The sequence below is a fragment of the Plectropomus leopardus genome, chromosome 12, assembly GCF_026936395.1.
Source record: "Plectropomus leopardus strain MGB_pleo_1.0 chromosome 12, ASM2693639v1, whole genome shotgun sequence".
Lineage (NCBI taxonomy): Eukaryota > Metazoa > Chordata > Actinopteri > Perciformes > Serranidae > Plectropomus > Plectropomus leopardus.
The window spans coordinates 7926861-7949280 of NC_142187.1; the positions used below are offsets into that span (position 1 = coordinate 7926861).

The window sequence follows — 22420 nt, forward strand, 5'->3', positions numbered from 1 at the left end:
CACAAGAATGAGACGGATGCGAGGTCACAGTGACCTTGACTTTTGACCTAATTCCACCAAAATCAAGCCATTTCATCCTGATATCCAAATGAACATTTGTGCAAAATTTTAACAAATTCCCTTGAGGCATTTGAGAGATATCCCAAAAATGGGACAGATGGACAATTGAATGGACAGGCTACCCGAAAGGATAATGTCTCCGGCCACAGCTATCAACGGAGGCACAAAAAAACGATCTGTATGTGGGTCAAAGATAAAATATCACAATCCCATATTCAGGTACTTGGGAATATGTCCATAGCTTGAACCATGAATGGCAACAAAGGTGTGTCACATGCCTTAGCCTACGCAGTTGAAATGAGTCACTGTGCATTCTATTCTACACTTTCATTCCTCATACACTTTTTTCAGGTGAAAAAATGGTTGATTGCAGAAATGGAAAAGTACACAAAGCCACTTGCTTCCTCTCTGAACTCTGGATTACATTACACTCACATTCTTTCACCTCGATCCAGTACAGACTTGTCTGATGATGTATAGAAGTCGAAAGTCATTCATGAGTCAGGCCATCATTTCAGTGTAAGGTTTATTACTATCACATTACAATACAGAGAAACATCAGTCCAGGTAGATATGGTAGATAAATAGTGTGATGTTATTAAAATACTATCCTTCACATTGTTCTCTGAGTGCTGAAGTAAAACAGACGAGAACCAGGTAAATCTAAGGTGATTTAAGGCCACTGTGGTCTGATATGCTGGAATTCACAGCAGAAACCAAAAGTCCAATTTTGCAGGTGTATGGTGTACTCTAAAGCTGGCTTCAGTGTTATAATACACACACATAATGTAAAAACACACACAAAAGACACACAAAACAACATCTGGTACAATTCTTCCTAAGGGAACATTTTTGGTTTGCCTTCTGCAAATGGAGAGCTTCATGAATGGCAGCTTGTTGGTTTTCAAAAATAAAGAAAGATATTTGCATTCATCTGGTGATTAAAATAACCTTTCAGGCATGTCCTTGTCAATTTCAATTTTTGGAAATCTCCATCGTTAATTGGTACTGGGTAGGGGAAAAAAAATTACTTTATCTTTTCAACAACAATTACATGTTTTTCAGTCAAATGTGACAGAAAAGACTTGGGAAAATTAGAATAATGTGCCCTTTTGGAAAATGTCAACGCCAATTTCAACATCATTCCCTTTTAAAAACACCTCACAGTGCCCGTCCTTCATTTATGCAACGTGAGGTTCATTTTGTCTGACTACACTTTTTCTTCTCATTACAAGCTATAGAAATAACGCACATACAGTATTTACATTAAATGACCCAACTTTCTGCATCTTCACATGCTTTTGTCAGTGTCTTGAAATGCACTCGTGTTAGGACAGTCTGTAATCTGAGTTTAATAACTTCAATACAAGAGTGCTTGTTAATAAAGCACTTCATTTGCTGTGCACATATTTAAACCCTGCTGCATACGTCACCACAGTTTAGACATTTCAGAGCAAGGCAGAAGTGTGAATTTTATATTATTTTAACTTAAAAAATATAATACTGATAATGCTACAGTGGCTAATCGTCTATTTATAGCTTTAAAAATATCAAAAAATGTTGCTTCAGTACAAAATAAAACAAGATAGTTTAAGACACAGGAACTTAGCACCCTTTTCATATACTCAGAGGCTCTCAGTTCATTTTCTATAAGGGAGAAGTGACAAGGACAGGAAGTGATGTCGCCTCTCATTTCTCAAGAACGACGATATCGGCCACTCCGTGCACTTGAGTGAGCTGTTTACAGTCAAGAGACGCCACCAGCTTCCTGGGTCCGGGCTGGGTAGGGATGAAGTGCTCTGTCAGTGTCACCGTGGAGTGACTACCTACGTCACTGAGAGAGAAAAAAAACAAAAGAGGAATATTAGTCTCAGGGTCTAAGAGGAGGAAATGTTGAGGAAAATGTGTGGTGAAAGAGATAAGGAGGCAAAAGAGAGGACAATGTCTCTTGTTCTTACCCCACAACCACTTCATGGCCCTTCTGCAGGCCCAGGCCCTCCACTCTGAACACCACGCCCTTTAGCATACGTGGCAGCGGGTTGGTGAAGGTAATCTTGGCGGCCATCTCCTTACCGACCATGGCCTCCCCCAAAGGCTGTGAGAAGATAATTCAAGATGAGCCATGAGGGATGAACCAAACCTTTCATATGATATTCCTTTGCTCCAGAATCTAGAGTGAATAATGTTGTACTCTACTATGTGCAGTGAATGACAAACCTACCGTGATGTTGAGGTCAGGTGTGCGGAGCCTGAACGTGGTCTGGTTGGCTAGTACTTGCTTTGTCTCGCTGACTCTTCCAGACAGGGTCAGCATCAGGGCTGCCTGATCCACTAGCTGGTTTTGATACTGTTGGTAAGGCAGCATCCACTCAATGGTCTTTTCTGTGTGGTACAGAAGTGAGGAAAAGGATCTGGTGACTTTCTTTTTCATAACTGGCTAATTAGCTTAGCATAAAGACTGTAAACGGTAAAAAAACAAAGAGCCTGGCCTAATGTTCAGAGGGCTCATTATTCCAAAACCCCAATACCTTGAAAATGTCACATTGGTAAGCTCATTTCCCTACTGAAAAACCCCAGCTTGACCAGCTTAAAATGGTAAAGGCGGTTCACCAAATTGTTCGACCAGCTTAAGGTTTGTGTTCACATCGTTTTTGATGGTTTAGCTGGTCATTCCAGCTTGTGATGGTCACTTTAGCTGGTTTATCCATTAAAGATCCTGAACAAATAAAACCAAATCAATGTCCTTGAGTATGGAGAACAGTGTCATGAGGGGAGAAGTATGAAAAGCAACAGGGCCATCTAAAACCAACTAAAACCAGCTACCAGCATAAACTGTTTTTTAGCAGGTTTTTTCAGCAGGGTTGTCCAACCGTCCTGTTAACTTTGAAAACTAACGGCAACGTCACCCTACAGGCTGTGACATCATTAGTCTCGTCAGCCCGCTTCTTTATGTGTCTTCCATTTCATGTTTTTCTAGTGTCTTCCCCTGTCTGTCAGGTGTGTGTGTTTCTGTCTTGTCTATTACAAGGAGGCGTGGCTTCACACTGCCCTCCTGACACTGCTGCACAGCTGGAGCTGATTTGCTCATCACCAGTCCGACAGGAACTCCAGGCTTTCTTCCACTCAGTGCCAGATTATCCCATCGCCACATGTGGTATAGTCATCGGCCGAACCAAGTTAATGCCAAGCTTTATCTTTGTGCTTAAGCAGCACGATATAGTGAACTGTGATCTACTCTCTCTTTCCTCATTCTCAGAAACCTTGCTATGTCCAGGACTGTCTTGCTAAAACCCTGAACAAAGGATCCTGTGTCTCCACTTCAAGTCATGTCTGCCAGCCTGCCTGCCCCCCTTAGCTCCCCCAGCCTGCTGTAATCTCCACACTGCCAGTCAAGCTCTGCCTGCCTACACTTACCAATCTTCAGTTATCAATAAAACCATCCAATTACTCTTCTTCAGTCTCTGAGTTGGCTTTTGGGTCCCAAACTAAATTTAGTGCTGACGTAACAGGCCATTGCACTGAGAGCCCATTGCTTCAAAAATACACATTCTCCCAAATAGATTATTGGACTTTGCTAGGTGTCAACCTGTTTTCTTACTATGGTGAAGACATGACGCGCCATACCCTCCCGATGAGTGGCAAGTACTCATTGCCTTCGTTGGTTGGCTTGTTTAGGTTCAGGCATGAGGAGTGAGACTGGTTAGGGTAAGAAGGGATAAGCCAGTAAGGCGGGTCATGCCTTCGATGTCATGGGGAAAAAAAATCGCAGAACATCCCAGAAGTCACGGCTCCATGAAACAGCTCCTAAATGATACCACAACCTGCTGTTTTTACAGTTTGAGCTTTGTATGGACAGGCTAAGCTAAGCTAACTGGCTGCTGGCTTCATAGTTACCATACATACAAAATTTGCATCTATTTTCATATAATTTATATACTTAACTTATAACATATAACTCTTTTAGTTCTCTGAGTTTGAGAAAATATCTCTAATAGCGACCTCTTTCACATACATGTGGCCATTCAAGTGTGAATAGACAAGTTTTTTAAAGTTGATTGCACAATGTTACGTCTAAAGAATATTGACATGATCAGGGCTTAGACTGGTTCCTTATAAAGCTTACTTTCACTATGCAAATATTTCCGCCACTGGGTACAATCTGGAAATCGGGAAAATAAAGGCTCAATTTATGGCACAAAGCAAGTGTGTCAACCATTGTGCAAAAACAGCAAGAGGATAATGCTTTTGTTTTCTCTGGTAGCTATCTGTAGCAATACCCGACTTGCCAAAGTATCAGTATCAGTTTTATTTCTTTGCAGCTGCTATCCCAATAGTGGAAATGGCAGACAGTGAATCAATCAAGGTAACTGCAAAAATTATGGTAGTTGATGGACTCAGGAAAATATAAGCTCCGGTTGTATTTGTGCCAACGTTGCCAAAAAATAATGCCACTTTGAACGCTACAGAAGGAAAAGTTTAATATGGATTATAGCAGCTTTAAAACTCATTTGAGAGCTAACCTTCATTGGGCAAAAGCTCCACAGGCATCTCCTCCTTCTTGATGGTTCCCTTCAGCACACCAGTGTAGTACATGACAGAAACCTGGCTGTGCAGAGTGGTCCGACGTGGCTGCGAGCTCAGGTTCTTCACCACAATGCTTAGCTGGGCGTCAGCCCCCATCCTGGGCCCCTCGCCATCCATCCTCACCTCCACGCTCACATCCTCCGCCATGGGTGTGGAATAGACATCTGGCTTGCTGCCATAGCGACTGGCAGTCTCCACAGCGATGCGCTCCTCTTCTGAATCTGATACAGAGGGAGGGGGATGTGAGTGCACCTCATTCTGTCTGGTGTTTTAGAATTTATTGACAGATAGGAGAGATATGGCATCGGCCCTTCAAACTAAGCAAACATCATATTTTAATATGAGAGAAGCGGGTGATCAGTTGAGAGGGCAGATGAGGGGAATCTTTGTACAGTGAAATGATCTATGCAGCAAGCAAGTATTAAATCAGATTGTTCCAGGTAGTGTAGAAATAATTCTATCTGGTTTTGGAACATCAATCTGGGAAGAAATGCAATTAGAAAAGTGCGGTATGCATGCCAGTACCTTCTTGGTGTTTGTACAGGTGTGTGATGTCTGCCCGCTCATCAGAGCCCACTGCTTTAGTGCTGATGCAGTGGCCGACAGCTTTCTTCTCACTGTGGAACTGGCTGAACGTACCGTCCAGGTTCCTCTGCCAGTAGATCTTATCACTGTTGACCTAAAAGACAAGCACCAACAAGTACATGAGACGTTTGCCTTTCATACTGATAATGAGGTTGAATCAAAGTATGCATCTTTTTTGTTCATTATTTATCTTTGTTCTGGTAGATAAGGAAGAAATTCCTCTTTGTTGTTTCTCTGTAAATAACACGTCTGTTCTGCATCTAGCGAGAATCAGGGACCTATGTGTAGTCCCTGTAACAGGCAAGACCACTTTTTTTAACCCTGTATACCTGTAATTTAGTTTGATCACTTTTTCTTCTAACTTTGGTAATGCACCAAAAGTTTACCTTGACCTTGAAATGAATTTGGAAAAATAAAGAACAACGCCCACTTTCTTTTCAATATGCAGCACTCACCTCAGCAAAGACAAACGGTGTGTCGTGTTTGAGGTAGACCTGGCCAGAGCGGATGGCGTTGACCGAGGCAGGGCCACAACGGAAGGTGCCTTGGCTCGTTTCCTGGGGAGTAGAGTCAACAGCCTGCCAGCCTCCATTGCCAGGGGGCAGGTCAGGTCTCGCCATCCAGCAGTCATTCCATACGTGGAAATTCCTGAATAGCAATACATTTTGTTAATCTGAGATCGCATTTAGAGGAGTAATTTGACATTTTGGATAAATGTCCTCTGTTTTGCCAATAGTCCGATAGCATAGCTTAGCATAAAGGCTGATAACAAATAAAAGGAAAAATCTAGCTAGTCTTTCTCCACATTTTTCACTTTGGTTTTTGTTAGAAATATTAAATGTTGATTAGTGAGCTTCAGATATCCTGGTGGCTAGATTTTGTTGGCTATGGACCAAGCCAAGCTAGTTAAAATAAGGTAAGCTAACCACCTCCTGGTTTTTAAATGTTTATGTCTTTTATTTTTGTAGTTTTTATGGTGTTTGACAGTGTTTGTGGCGAGGGGGAGATAAGTCTTCAGAAAACATCAGTGTGCCTATTAATTCTTTGGGCCGGTGTAGCTCCATAGGGTTAAACAAAAAATAGCACCCATCATTCTAAGGACGTTTTAAGGACATGGTACTACCGGCTAGCAGGTAGATACCAGATTAGCCTCCACAGTCTGAGAGGAATTACAAGTTATCAAACAAGCATGACGTCTCTGAGGTTTCAAGTTAAAGGAGACTGCTTTCGGTGCAGATCTAAATATACGACACATTCCTAAGGTATGGATTTAGCAGCAGGCTTATTTTCCTAACATGTTGCCCTGGCCATGTAAAGTTACACATCTTACCACACAGAGTCACTATTGAGGTAGTCGATTGGCTCCAAGTTCTCATCGAAGTAGACGTCTGTGGTGAGGGATACATCAGTGTCATGAGCAGACTGGAAGTTGGTCACGCTGCGGGCGGGGATGCCAAGACACCGCAGCACTGGGAATAAAAATAGAATTGAAAGTCTATTAACAAGGTCCTTTGGAAACTGAATTATTTTCCCAAATGCTAACACTTAAGCATAATGAACATTGCTGCTTTGATGGTATTTGCATGGTTGCATGTGACTTTATTATCCTGTCTGACTGAAAGCAACACATGTGGCTCTATAGGTGGTAAAAAAAAAAGGAGGTATGATGAGAATGTCAGTGTGAGGTATTTAGGGTGTGCATGAGCTACGACTTACTATCAGGTGCTAAGGTCAGCTAGCTACCACGTTAGGGTCACATGAACAATTCTGGTACAGAGCAGTGAGTGCTAATGAAAAGGGCCTGATAGACAGGAAGCCTTGATTAGGATCACTTGACTGTTAATCAAACTCACATGAACACAGGGGAAAAAAATCAAACACTACTGGGTATCTTCTGTAGCGTTTAAATACACACGCTATCATAGAGTGTAGATTTCCACCTTCTGAGCCAACATGTCTCCATGAATGCACATTTTTCTCTCACACACACCATCACATGCTCTCTGTGTTTCATTTTTCTCACCAGTTGTGGTGATCCCAGAGAAGACCCAACACTGTCCATACGACACAGGCGTCCCATAGGAGGAGTGGTACTTCCTCAGGATCTCCACGCTGCTGCTCCATGCCGCAGGAGAAACTCCATCAGCGTAATTCCCAGACCAGTTCCCAACCAGAACCCCAAAGTCATCCTGAGCATTAATCTGAAAAGAGGATGAAGACACAGTAAATTATGAGTGGCTGCTCTCATTTACAAATTAAAATTCTAATTTTAGCAGCAGAATATGATTAGCGGCATATAATGAAGACACTGAGGTCCTGTCCTCTGTGTTGCTCCTGGAAATTGGAGTTTTGTAACCTGACAGTAGCTACAATCTTTCCGACGAAAATTATGTTTTTTTTCCCACTATATTGGTATTCCTGGCGGTGTGCAGAAGGCTTTGAATTAGAATTTCATGTTTTGATACAAAATTCACTCTAGCTAAATTGAAAAGTTACCTGAATAAATAAAATATGAGCATTAGGGGACTTGGAGTCATGATCTCGGTATTTCTAATATCCTGAGATAGCGGGATATTAATATAACTCTGAACTCACCATGGCAGATATGACTCTAACCACATTGACAGGATCGCCGCGACCAGATGGAGGCATGTCACTCTTCTCCAGGACAAACAGGCAGGCTTCCAAGATCCCCTCATGAAACTACAGCCAAAAAAAATACAAATCATCAGCAAAGGAAATCTTTCATTTACATGGGGATTTGAATCTTATTACTGGATTGAAAAATATTGCAAAATTTAAAGACATGTCTTAATATAAAGCAATAATAAACGATAACTACAACAAATGAGAAATAATCTATTAGCTTCTGTGCTGTACAGTATTATTCATTTGTGGATGGCTTTGTAGCACAAACCAGGATGTCGATGTTCTTTTTGCACAAATTGAAGTTACAGATGACAGATGGTGTAAGATTGATAAGGCTACGGATGAATAACTTGTGCCACTAATAATTAATAACAGACTGAAAGAAGAATAGACTGGTACCAACTTTAACGTTACATTAATGTTTGCACAACAGATCTTCACTTTGAAAGAACTATAAGTCTTAAGTCCTCAAATGTGTGACTCCATTCAGACTCAAGTCAAAGTTATTTGACGTGAGTCCTAACCTCTGCACTGCAGTGTGTTTGTGTCAACTGCTCATACACCGTCTTGCTGCTGGAAATACTCACTAGTGTACCAATGTGTATTAATCCGCAATTTAAAATAGTTCTAAACAAACACATTGTTTGCCTCTCTTTGAACAGCATTCAATCAAAACTACATGCTTAGCATTTTCCAAAATTAAGCTATATTTGTAACCCTGTTTTAAAGATTTACATCTCTAACAGGCGGGTTTCTATTACAGATTTGGGCAACTGGCTCTCTCGTGATGTTATGTGACTTCTCCTCTCACAATAACATTCCAAGAGGTATGGCGAAGGATGTTCAAAACATTAGCAGGTTTATTTCTTTTGTAGCCACCGCACCAGCTGTCATTGTCTCTGATTGAAGGTGAAGTAGGTGTGTTATGTATGCAATAATAGAAAGACAAGCCCCTTATATGTCGGAGCGGCCACATATGAAGGATTTCTGGGAGGTGAAAGTCCACAATTTGACAGAAGAATTGTGGATGCAAAACTTCCAGATGATCCACTCAACTTTTGAAGAGTTATGGGATGCATTAACACCTCTTGTAGCGCCTGCTGCATCATGCCAGGGGGAGCCAGTTCCTACCGACAAGCGCACAGCCATAGCATCATGTGAACTATCGAAGCCAAAAAAGTGTTTCCATTGCAGTTTTGCTAAATATGGCTTTTTCAGATCGCCTGAAATACCACCTCATGAGAGCATAAGACATTTTTTGCGATAAATGGGATTTTTTCCATTAGGCGTATTTATATTTGCAATTTCAATTTGTGTGGGGTTAATGGAAAACCTGCCTAATGATGTAATAGTTACTCAAAGCTACAAGCGTTAAGCACTTTTCAGTCACATCTTGATTCACATCTTGATACATCCGTACCTGTCCATAATTCCATGTGCGGGCACCTATTTGTTTCTCTGTGCCGTAGTAAATCCTCCCAGTGTCATTCAGGATGTACTCCTTCCTCTCCTCCTCGTCATCCAGAAACACCGTGTCCTCTGGAAAGACATGACAACATTATATTTTAGCAATACTAACATCAAGAGAACATTGCATACACCAAGTTTCCTTACTTTTCCATACTATATGAACCTTGACAGGAAATACAAGGAAAAAAACTTTTTGCCTTTTGTTTTGATTTATGTTAATGATTTTGCCTCTAGTTAAAATTTTGGTTTGTTTTCTGGCTGAAAAACTTTTCCCAGAATCCAAGTTTTAATTACCTCTTTGGTGACTAAACCATACAAGAATGTGATTTCTATTCACAAATGATGTCAAAGAATCCCCAAGGCGAGGAAATGGTTAGGAAACACAATGATTCCATGGACCTTGCAGTGGGGCCCACACTCATTTATGGGAAACAGTCTGTTCTTAGAGACATCAGGCTTGCAGACTTGGGCGTGCACCCCTGACATGAACCTCACAAGTCTGTTTCTTTGTTTTAACACTGCTTTTATCTCTCGCTGTTGCTGCCATGAGTACCAGTGGGTGGGGAGGAGGAACGTGACAAAAAAAAAGAGTATTCAAGATGGACATGAGAAAAATCAAGTGAAAGGAAGAGGTTTAACAAAGTCATGAGGGAAAAGTGAGAGAAAGAGAGGAAGTTATGCTTGGGAGGGAAAGGAGAGGAGGGAGTGAGGGGGAGTGGAGCATAACAGAGTGTCTTGAGATTTTACAGGAGAGAGTAGAGGCTGAGGCTGACAGATTCTGGCAGCTGTGATAATTTTGGTTTTCACTTCTTCTTGCTGAATATTCCTGCAATGTAGGGAGAAATGCAAACACAGACACAGGAGGATATGAGGAAAGGAGGAGGCCAGAAAACAGAGCAACAGAGTGAGGTTAGGGTCAGCAGATAGCAAGGAGGCAGCAGGACTGGGTGGGAAAGGCATATTAAAGCAGGAAATACACATGGAGGCAGTAAAAGCAAGGGAGGGGACAGGTTGTCACCAGCTGCAGGATTACTGTGAGCTCGCCCCATGGCGTTTTTATACAGTAATTGTAGGATTTTGAATTTTATGAGCGTGAGGGAGAGATTGGGCTCAGGAAGAAGAGATTGAAAGAGGGAAAAGGAGATTGGGCTTGCTGCCAAAAGCAGCCACACCATAATCAAAGACAGACTGTCTTTTTTATCAAGTCCAGTTTTTTTTGTTTTGTTTTGCTGTATTGCAAATACACTTTTTTTTTGTCAAATATCCTGTGCGGATAGTTTGCAGAGCTCAGCAAACTGAAAGAAACTCAGCAGAAAAGACAATGAGCTCATTTCCGAAGGCTACATTAAAGCTTCTGTGTATGACAGCATTACTTAACAGCTACCTGTTATGTATAAAGTGGAGTAATGGTGTCCTGAGGAGAGAATGAAGTCACGCTACCTATGCATGTTGCAATCTGAGCCTCTCTGTTTGTTATTGTATTAGACTGTCCAGTGATGCATGCTCATAGGGTAAGTTCATATCAGTCCGTGTGTGTATCCCACTGGCTTGCTAATCGCCCTTGCTCTGCAAAGCACTCATACAACCGTTAGTGCTGATAATGTCATCCTGAATCACAGTGTTGTGACAAAAACGTACTTATTTAGACATTTTGTTGAAGTCTGACTATCATTTTCATCCGAGTCAAGATCTATCTTTGTGAAACAGACATCAGAGCTAAAAGGAGAGTGAATATGAAAACTAACAGGTGGCAAGAAGCTCTCCTGAATGAAGACTCATGTTGCTCTTCTGGGTGTCTAAATAGGCAACATTCTGCTAACATGTGAGCCATAAGGTGATAATATGTCAGTAGTGATAAGAATTTGTTTCTACCTCTGAGTGACTAAAAACAAAGGAACAGTGTGTAAGATTTAGGGGTGTTTAGTAGCAAATTATTTTCATAAGTCTCTTCCTCTCTAAAAACAAAAGGATCAGATCAGTGGGTAAAAATTGAAAAAAGGCAGTTTCATGTTAAAAATATGTATTTTTAAGACATATGACACAAAAACATGAATCGCTCCATCTAGAACAGACATTTGATTTGTCCATTCTGGGCTAAAGAAACATGGCAGCATTACATGTCAATCTCCACAGATGACAGAGACCATTTATATTATAAACGGCTCATTCTAAGATAATAACAACACCATTCTTATTTTCAGGTTTCATATACAGGTAACATGCTTTCATTATAATTTCATTTCTGCCAATTGATACCCAATCCTACACACTGGACCTTTAATCCATCTTAACTAAATAAGAGAAAAATAAGTTTTCTTAAGCTTTCTTATAAGCTTTTATAAATGATCCTTTATCCTCCTTTATCAATGAACATTTTAACAATAAGAGCAGACTAGTGGACCCCACAAAAATGCTCAATTTATACAAAGTCAAAAAATCCTATCTGTATGTAAAAACATTTCCCAAATGAGGCCATTCAAGGTCTGTTGCAAACTGTTTTGGTCCCAAACATGGTTTCAGCATGGTGCTTAAGTGGCATAACCAAGAGTACCAGCGGTCTTGAATCAAAGCCAGTAGAGTTTCATAGTTACACACATGGGGTCACGCTGTAGCTATTTGATGGACAGCAACATGCTCATGGATTGAGTTGAGCCTTTCTCACCCATGTGTGACTCCTCTCAGAGATTAATACAGACACTTACTTTGTGCCAGTGCTTGCTATCAGAATGCTGATGCTATTCGTAATACAGCTGCTATGTTTGGGAAAATTTTCCCTGGTAATTGGTCTGTATCAGACAGTTCTACAGCAAAAAAAAATATTGACTCTTTGAAGATATTCTGCCTCAAACCTAACAGTAAGCCTGATAATAATTCCAGACACGTTATGTAACGTTGTCTGTCTTTTCTTTCCTCATTTTTCTGCTCTTATCATCTATTACTCTTCTTCTTTCCTCTCTGTTTCACATTCCTACCCTGGAGCTAAACCTTGAGGCCTGTTCGCACCCCCTGTCAACCTTACCTTCACACCAAGGGTTGAAGAGCATGACGATGTTCTTGCTGGAGTTGTGGGTAGTTGCCCCCTCGCCCCTCAGATTGCTAGTTGTCACCGTGAGTCCATACAGGCCAATCACAGCACTGGCTGGCGAGTTGACGGACAGCTTGATCTTGTTGCCGTTTTGCTCGACAATCTTGGCTTCCCAGCGTTCATCCTCGAGGTTATTCACCAGTGGGATGATGACATGAGTGCCTTTGGACACCATGGGCAGGGGACCTACACCACACAGGTTATGAGTCATGTTGCACCACATACAAAAAGGAAACACAAGAATTTTAGCCAAATTTTAACCAAAAACCTGATGTATAACAATACATTTTATGCAATGCTTTTTGCTGAGACTGTGCAATGTGGTCTTTAAATTTATGTGCAAAATTTTACACAATTAAAATAGTTGGACATTTTGGGGAATACACTTATTCACTCATGAAAAGTTAGATATGAAGATTGATACAACTCTCAGATATTGTCATATTCATATCTCATTAAATATGAAATGTCAGCCTTGGGACCTCTGCTTAATTTAGCATAAAACTGTAAACAGAGGAATGCTAGTTTGGCTCTGTCCAAAGTAAATAAATTATGACGACCAGCACCTCTGTAGCTCATGATGAATAAGTTGCATCACGTTTCTTTAGTTTGTATAAAAACTTAAGTGCCGTAGAAACTTTTCTAGGCAGAGTCAGGCTAACTGTTTCCCCCTGCTTCCATTGTGCTAAGCTAATCTATCTTTGCATGTAATGGACAGAACTCTTGGTGGGAAACACAATTAGCATATTTTCATATAAATATTGAGATTAAGGTTATCTTTACACAACTGTTGCTAAAAACCACTAAAGCTATTAAAATGTGTTTGCTAAAAAATACCCAGCAAAAATATTTTGTATTTGTAACAGGGAGGGGGGAGCTAGCATGACTGTCCAAAAGTTTTTACATCTTTTCTATATGAAAAATGGAAGTACTATAGTGACTTTTCTAAGGCAGACTCAAGCTAGCTTTTTCACCCTGCTTCTGTGCTAAGCTTAGCCAGCTTCACAAGTAAGAGGCAGAACTCTTGGCAGGAAACCAAAAACACATAGTTCCCAAAATGTTGATATTAAGGTTAACTGTATGCAACTAACTTGATGTGAAACACTAGAGCTAACAAAATACATAACAAAAACATTTATGAAAAATGATTAACAAATGAAGCTAAAGTACAAAGAATCTAGCATGTCTGTGATTCAGAAACACATTCCTGTATTTGAAATGAATAACCTTTTAGGACAGAACAACACAACTGATGTTTGTGTGAACAAGATGAAAAACACCCATTAGTATAACCAGTTAGCATGCTACAATATGCTCCAGAGTAGGCTTTTTGTGTGTGTGGCCTATATGCACATCAACTTGTACATTTTATATTGGTGCAGTCAAAAGCATCTTTGACAAACATTTTGGCTTTCAATGACAGAGTGAAAGTTCATGTCCTGCGGCTTGGTAAAGTGCTTTCAGATTCTCAGCTCTCCTTGAAAAGTTGAATTAAATAAAGTTGGAAGTGGCAGTGGGACGACCTCTTGCAACATGAAGCTGGGAACAGTGTAAACTTGAATAATCCCATCTTAGTAATTGTTAGTCTGTTCCCACAGTGGATGACACAAGCATAGCAAACTAAACCACGTATGTATCTCAGCCCCTCGCCTGGCTGTGCATAGTTTGTCTGAGTAAACAAAATTTCTGCTCTGGAAAACCTCCCACACTGCACTTACCCACAAATCTCTGCAGAAGCATCTTTGTGAGTGTTTCATCTTAAGACAGTTAGCTTGGATGGACTCTTAAAAATGCCTTGATGTTTTGCTGAAGGCTAAGAAACTACAAAAACAACTGTACTTTCATCGTATGTTTCATTGTAAGGAAAATGGCAGTTTTAAAGTTAATTCTAACCCACTGGCCTGATTAAGACTCATGGAATGCTCTCTGAGTGCTTTGCTTTGTGCCCCCCTGAGCGTTTAGCCTATGGAGTTTATCAAGAACCATTGTTCTTGATCCAACCGAGCCAGGACATCCTCACTTACCTCTGAGGACTTGCTCAAAAGGAAATCAATGGAAAAACACTCTCTTTTCTGCTGGTTGACCTCACCTTCATTGAAAATTGCCTCAGAATTCAGTATCCGAGTTGAACAAAATAACACCTTACGCTACACAGTCCTGCTTTTAGTGCAACTGTTAGGACACTTTCACAGCAAATGTGACTGTGAAAGCGAAGGTAATGGGAGCCTGTCGAATGTGGATGGCTCAGATAGCTCTGTGCGTCGATTCTGTTTCTCCACCACCCTACCCATGTAGCTATTCAAAAAGCAGGTGACAGCAAATCACCTCTCTGTGGTGATGTAATCTCCATATTTTCCTAAGTGTGTCGTAGATCGCTGTAGTATGAGGCCTGTAAATACCAGAGGTGTCCGGTGTCCTGTGGTCTGGAAGCTGTAAACACTGGGGGGTGGTGGGTGGAATCCAAAACTTGTGGTCCAGATATGGTTGAACTGCTGCTCGATTTAAATGTGTGAGCTATGCGTGGCATTTTGACCACATTTCCCATGCTTTGTTTTGAGTCAGTCGTTCATATAGTTTCACACAAGCTTATAGCAACTACTGATTACAGGACCACTCCACCATATCTACACATTCAGATCAGCTTGGTCATCACTGATATACTACTGAACATGTGAAAACAGAAAATGTATGTATTAGACCTGTTTTAGAGCCAGCCTCAAATGGCCATGAGAGGAACTACAGTTTTTGACACTTCTGCATTGGCTTCATTTTTCAGCTTTGGAGGTTGTTGCTTGGTCAGTCCCAATATACCCCATTTTAAAATGCTTATATAGCAGAAATATGTTTATAGCCTAGAAAAAAATGGTTTTAATGTCTTTAGCTAATTTCAAATTCTTGATAACATGAAATTACTTGGTCTGGTGATATCCACCTTAATAAACAGGCTGGGAGGCTCAGGAGTTATGCTATGGGAATTGTAAGAGCCAGAGTTTTTGGAGCTTGACCCATACTAGGAACTAAAGGTCAGTATATATTGGCCTCTGCTGCTTGGCTGCTTTGTTTATTCATTTTTTTTATCTGTCTCTTCTGACTCCCCATACAATGAAAGTGCAGTTGTGTCAGTTTTAAATCCCTGTTTTCCTGCCACACACTTTGGGCTAAGCACTTAGTCTCAAACACCTCTACAAATGTTAATGATCAAACATTATAGATTATTTTGTAAGGTATGATGACACACCTGTTTTCAGGTCCAGATGCATCTTGTCATTGTCAGCATTGAAGGGCCTGTTGAACTCCATTTCCATTTGGAAGGTCTGTCCTCGGCGGATGATCATCTCGTCCCCATGATACAAGTCGGTGTGGTGCTCCTGTCTGTTCTGACCCGTCTTGGAGCTCAGCAGTTCCACAGAAACCACCGACAACTTAATTTCTGAGAGAGGAACATTTAATGAGAAATATGTCTTTGTATCACTGTACGGGACACCTTTGCCACATGCAAAAAAAAGGCCAGAGGGTTGAACTAAACCTTACAATTTCATACCACAATTTACCCCAAAAGTCAGTCCAATACCTTCCATCTCCTTTGTCTCTCCATTCTCATGCTTTGGCTTGATGGGCTCTGGGGAAGGAACTGGGGGTTTCACAAATTCCACTTTATCTGTTACATCATAGGAGGTGCTGTTCTGGCGCTTACAGCAGCACGGGCACATCTTCCTGAACCAGCGACGACAGCCACCCTCCTCCTGTTTCTTCTCCCCCTCTTTGTGAATGGTCAGCTCCACTCTGGTGGGTGGGGCTGCTCCAGGGAAACGCCCCAACTCTGAGATGCCTCGTACTGCTAACCGCTCGCCTGGCATTCTAGGAGATATTAAAGAAAAATGCTATTACAATTTCAAGAATAAAATTGGAGATACCAGGGTTTCCCACACATTCGCAAGCAGTTATTCATTGCACAGAGGATACTCTGGGCACAGATGGAGCAGCGGAACGCCAGGCGCAGTTAAAATGAAGCTTAACTGTTTGTTGCACTGGGGCTTAGAGTTTGCATGCATTTGAATCAGCTGCTCCTCTCATTCAATAATCAGATTTGATCAACTCTGAATGAGTTGACAGATCGATTATCATCATAGTTAAGAAAAAAATCTGAAAAATAAAAGTACAAAACACATAAGTTTGGGTTGCTATCAGATTTGTTTTGATGATCCTCATTTTAATCATTCTACGACCACTCAAGTTTACTTTGGGACCCATTTGGGTGTCTCATCCCCAAGGTTGTGAACCACCTCACAAGTGGTATCTATCAGTACAAATAGTTTGGTTTTAATCTGACCCAGTTTTTTAAATACTTCTGAGTAATCCTCAGACCCTGCTGTAAACAGTTTTATTGGAGCCTACAAAGGAAAGTGTTGACTGCTTTGTGGTTTTTCCAGAATATTGGGTGCATTGTTTCGGCAACAAGATGCTGCTGTTGAATTTCTAAATTATGTGTTTTTTTAATGAGAGCCACAAACAAAATTCTAGTCATCTATATTAAGAGCAGAAATCTTTGAGTGTGACTACAAAACCAAGCTTCACTGCAACAACTAGACTACAGTAAGAGGATGTTGAAGCTCAACAACATTGTACAGCAGATGTAATGTGCAAATTGTAGAGGTCATTGGCAGTGTGCTACACTACATTTCACTCCACCAACTTTGTATTCATAACAATCTGCGTTAAAAAAATCCCCAATTTCATCTCATTTTTTTTTTATCTCGCCATCATTAAACAGCCAAAGCACTTTTTCTTATGCTTTTTTCCCACAATTACCACATTCCACACTTTCACTCTCCTTGGCCGTCAGGCTTTCTCAAAGCATTTTGAGGTATTCAGCCTTTAGTTCTTGTCGGCTACAGTCCCTGAGCAATCCAACATGCCTCCTGTACATGCAGCTGGATTTTATCTGCTTCACCCCAGCTGTTGTGGAATAACGCAGTCTGTGTGTGTATATGTCTGCAGATGTAGGTGTCCAGCACTGCAGATCATATGGACATTTATCACACTGTCACATCCCCACCCTCATATGGTGCAATAATAATCACGGCGGAATTAGACCATTTGTCACACTGAAGATAAGCCCGTCCTCCCTGCTCATCCAGAGATTTTAAAATTGGGTTCACATATACCAAATGTCAATATTTGGGAAGTGAAAGCAACAACTGTTTACTAGAATAGAAAAGAGGAGGGAGGAGAACTTTCTGTCTTCCTTCTGTTTTCTCACCATCTGCAGCTTCTCTGTCTTAACACAAAAGCCACACAGGGCTGTGGTGCTGCATGCAAAAAAAATAAATCTATATTTCCCTTAACATTAAAGCGCCATTGCAGTTTTGTTAGTTCTTGTAAAGCAGCCATAAAGTGTAATGAGCTGCAGTAAAGCGCACAGACAGGACAAATGCATCGTTAAAGACACATGTAGTCTATTGCAGATGTTTGGTTTCTGGGGCAATTATTCTCATTTTTACAAACACACTTGGTTAAGTGCCACCCCCATTAGTTGTTGTCGTTATTCATGTCAAACCTTTCATGTTAGTGCAACAGTTTGCATTGATAATAGTGGAGGATGTACCCTCAAACTTCTTAGCAATTTTTTTAGAGAAAGTGTCTGAGATTTCACACAGAGATGCAGAAGCAGGATATCTTTCTTCTACCCATTGACTGTTTTTTTTTCATACATATCCACTTACCCCAATCAGAAATGAGATAGAAGCATGAAACTTATTATACTTACTACTGTGATGATCCCTCTCTGTTTGCAAATGGACAAATTGGTGTCTTATAGGCCTGTATGTCAAGGTTTTTCTACCAAGACTTACTTTTTAGGTATGAAAGTAATATTTCTTTAATTTACAGTAATTTCCCCATTTCACTTCTAAAGTCCGGGAATTTATATCTGTCTAGTTTTGATGACCATTCTGTTATGTAACATTTGACATTTTTAAATATCAATATTTATAATATAATCTGGGGACCTGGCTTCAATTCCCATAGATGGAAAACTTGTCTTAATTGCTTTCAATTTTTCAGAATCAGAATTTGCCTAAACGAACTATGTTAATACTGGCACATTTTTTTAATTATTATTTTTGGTTTGTAGTAGTACCCTAGTATTGAATTTCAGTAGGACATACTGAAATACCTATACAAAACCTGGTTTGAGCTTTTTAAATGTTACATATTTTAAACTGACACACTAATGTCTCACACATACCAAAGTTTTCATTTTTGATTTGTAGCATAACTGGAATTACTTGTTCAATGGATATTAAATTATTTGACTATATCTATATTCTTGCCCCCAACACCCCTGCCATGGCGGTATATTGAATACCTGACTTATAGTGGTTCAATCAAACTCTAACATTGCCTGCAAAAACATTTGATGACCGTCAACAAGTAGAACACAAGCACATGTTACATAAACATGACAAATATTTATCCAAATACTTCCAGAGATTTTTGAGTAATGACACCAAAATCTGTTACAATCGCCCCCGGTCTCCCCTTATTCTAAAAGACTTGGCTTAAAGCTGTATGTTCAATACAAAACAATGATTCTATGGCAAATGTAATGCTACTGTGGGTAACTCAGTTATGGCTGAGGTTACTAGAGTGTCGGACTGAACCGCTAACATTAGACAAACTCTTGATATGGGAGCATCTTGGCTCCCACATAACAGACGATCTGGTCACTTCCTGTAATTAGATTTCCTTATGTAATCTGCAACCTCAAAGCATAATGTCATTGGGTGACATACTGGCTATGCAGGAAACACAAATTTACCAAGCTTCTGTAGACCTGAAGCACTGTGCACACTGTTTTTAGGGTTATGATAATTGCTGTTTGGGCAAGGGGTTTGGCAAATGGTCAATTAGTATCTGTGCACATCTACTTGTGCAATGTGTCCCATTATGCCGTCTTTGTTCATCTTAAGTGTTTTGCTTTGCAAAGTAAAGCTAAACGTTGAGGCTGCACAGGTTATGCAAGATGTCATCTAAGCTACAGCACCTATTTCATGCCAATAAGCAGCAGTAAGAGTCTATGATAAAGTGTATCTACTTTTCCATTGATTTTATGGTTAAACATTTGCATGCGACAGGCATTATCAAACAAGCTGAGTACGCTGGATTTAGTAAAGAAAGGGCAGTGAGAGTCAAGTTATGTGGTGCTGGTCAACGGTCAAACAACAGCTGAGGAAGAGGTGGTAGGGAGGGGCTCCTCACAGTATCTGACCATCATAATCCGTGTGTGTGTGTGCTCCATCTGGGTGTGTGTGATATATGACCACTTCTGATTTTTCAACCCTTCAACTTCCTGAGTTCATCTGCCGGTCAGATGACATTTCCCTCCCTTCAACTGTTTCCAAATCCTCTAAATATTTGGCAAAAAAAATCCATAATCATTGTGACAAACAATGGATCGAGGCAGCTGTGTGCACTGCAGCATGATCTCCACCCAAAACTGAAGTCACGCTCATTGACCCATTCTGTGCTGCTTTCGCTGCATCTCTAATTTTAGCAAAAGGAAGCAACATGAACATTGAAATGAAGTGAAAAGTGTGACAGGATTCAACACATTTTAGTTAGAGAGTTCAATATGTAAAAAGGAGCTTCTGTGCCTTTTTCTACGCGCTCACAATCGGTGACTTAATATTTGTGGTGATATAATGCAAGATACAATTATAAAAGTCCCAATATTACTGCAAATATGGCTTCTTTTTTAAATGTAACAACGGAACAAAAGCTTTTAAGGCTGTTTTGTTAGTAATTTGTGTCTTCACAGGCTTTAATAATGCCAAGTTATCTCACTGCCGCACCTTAGGTGGCCTAAAATTGCCCAATTAGAGTCATCCAACCCCCTAAAACCAAGAAAACCCATTCCACGAGCTACATTTTTGGCAGCCTCGCTCTTCTCTCACACTTTAATGCACAAACTTAAATGAATTTATAATACGGCCATTGGCCAAGCTTGAAAACAAGTGTTACTTCTTCATCTTTTCTCTCCTTCTGCCTATCACTACCACGTGTTTCACTTCTTCCATTATGCTGTGCCCCCTCTTTCTCTCTCTCTCTCTCTGCAGCTCTGCACTTCTCTTCAGTCGGTTTGTGTTGGCATGCTGGCACCTCTGGTATGCCCACCGGCCCCTGAGATAAGCGCTTCAAATTCAAGTCACTGTTTCCAAACAACAAGGCCAGCTTTTAAAGGGATAGTCTGACATTTCTGAAGTGGTGTTGCGTTGAAGTACTTATCAATAGTCAATGTATTACATACAATTACACACAATATCAGTCGGCATGCCTCCAGTTTGGAAATGCAAGCTTGAGTCTAACACAGAGGCTAAGCAAAGAACTGCTGCGGAGGAGGGGTCAGCAACAAAACATATTTTAGCCATCTAAAAAAATCAATATAATTTTTATTGTATGCTATATTTAGAGTATTTTCACCACTTTACCTTTTCGTTAGACAGACGTTTCAACTGGGAATGGCTTCAGTTCCCCATCTATGCTCTCCTCAAAGCCACCAGACTCTTTTATGAAAAACAGTTATTTTAACTTGCTAATCACCTGAGCTGCTGCTCTATTGATGCTTCCATCAGGTGGTTAGTTTGTGCTATCATGTGGTTTTGGTGAATCCGAACTAACACTTTTAAACGCCGAAGTCACATAATGACACAAAATAACAAATTGATGGAGGCAGCAATAGATGAGCAGCTTCTATGTTCAGCGAAGTTAAATCAGTGTTTTCTCAGTGGAGTCTGGCTTTGAAGAGAAATATATATGCTTGCATAAAACAACTATATAACAACTTCCTTTTCCTATTGGAAATCATTGTAAAGCTGTAAAAAATAGTCTAAATAAAACTAATCTGATATAGATTTTTGTTTTTTTTTTTAGGTGGGACCTTAGTTACGTGGATAAAATATATTTTCTTGCTGGCCCCCCATAGCAGCACATTTCTTATAGCCTCCATATAGGACTCTTATCTGCTTCTCCAAACTGGAAGATCTGGGTTTGTCATATACTGTTGATGGATAGGTATCCCATTCAACACCAACTTTAAAAATCTGAACTATCCCTTTGAATAGCCATGCTCGTTTGTCTGATGTTGATCCCATGATGTAAAATTAACCGATTAAATCAATTTGAAAGAAAGTCTAACCACAGTAAAAGCCTGGAATGCCATCAGATGCAGAAAAAAACCGTTTTAAATCCTTTTCTTGCACATCCCTCAAGTTCTGCGAAAGAATAAAAAAGGGAATCAGCTGCAGCTGGTTGGCCATCAACCAACAAGGCTGTAGGCATTGAAATACCTCAGCTGACTGGCTGTGCTCTTTACTGAACATGAACGATGTTTGAAAAACAGAATGCACTTCTTTTTAGATAGCACGAAACCAAACAACTTATGACTGGATATCTGTTGCAACTAAAGTTCAGCAAGTTGGGCGAAACATCCACAAGATCTGCGACACGTTCATGAGAAAAAAGGTGATGATGTTCAATAAAGAAAAGAAAATACCTTATGAATGGTCTATTATCAGATTTTATATTGCTTCATATTTATGGTCTGCCCTTTTGTAAATGTGCTTAAACGTTTCTTCCTGCCTTTACGGGATGTGAGCCTCCTTCTCTGTGGAGGATCATCCCCTAAGCCTCAGTTGTAAGAGAGAGACTTTCTCCGGGCTGAAAGAAGAAACCGTTAGGTCATGCGCGCACCGCTTTTAGTTTACACTTCTCTTAACATCTCTCTTAAAAAAGCGCACTTGGAATCAGAGTGACTGGAAATCTTACTTTATCTGTGTGGATTCTCCTCTGGATCAGCGATGGATCTTCTGCTTCGTCCTCAGTAATTATCTCTCTGCGTCAAAGTTTTGGAAACTTTTTTTCCTCCCCTCCCTCCGTTCTTGGATCAGAATACTTATATGTGTGTCCTGGAATGTACCGCACGGTACT

At 40.5% G+C, this 22420-nt stretch overlaps 1 protein-coding gene across 1 annotated transcript; it reads right to left on the reverse strand.

Moving 5' to 3' along the window:
- Positions 1-569: 569 nt before the first annotated feature.
- On the reverse strand, positions 570-22420 carry tgm1l1 (transglutaminase 1 like 1). Its single transcript, XM_042497584.2, has 14 exons — positions 22259-22420; positions 16005-16291; positions 15672-15863; positions 12368-12619; positions 9299-9417; positions 7825-7932; positions 7253-7430; positions 6560-6698; positions 5685-5877; positions 5170-5323; positions 4581-4865; positions 2282-2442; positions 2019-2155; positions 570-1894 (listed from the first exon to the last, which is right to left on the reverse strand). The coding sequence occupies exons 2-14, from the start codon at positions 16288-16290 to the stop codon at positions 1750-1752; spliced, it is 2349 nt and encodes a 782-aa protein (XP_042353518.2). The 5' UTR covers position 16291; positions 22259-22420; the 3' UTR covers positions 570-1749.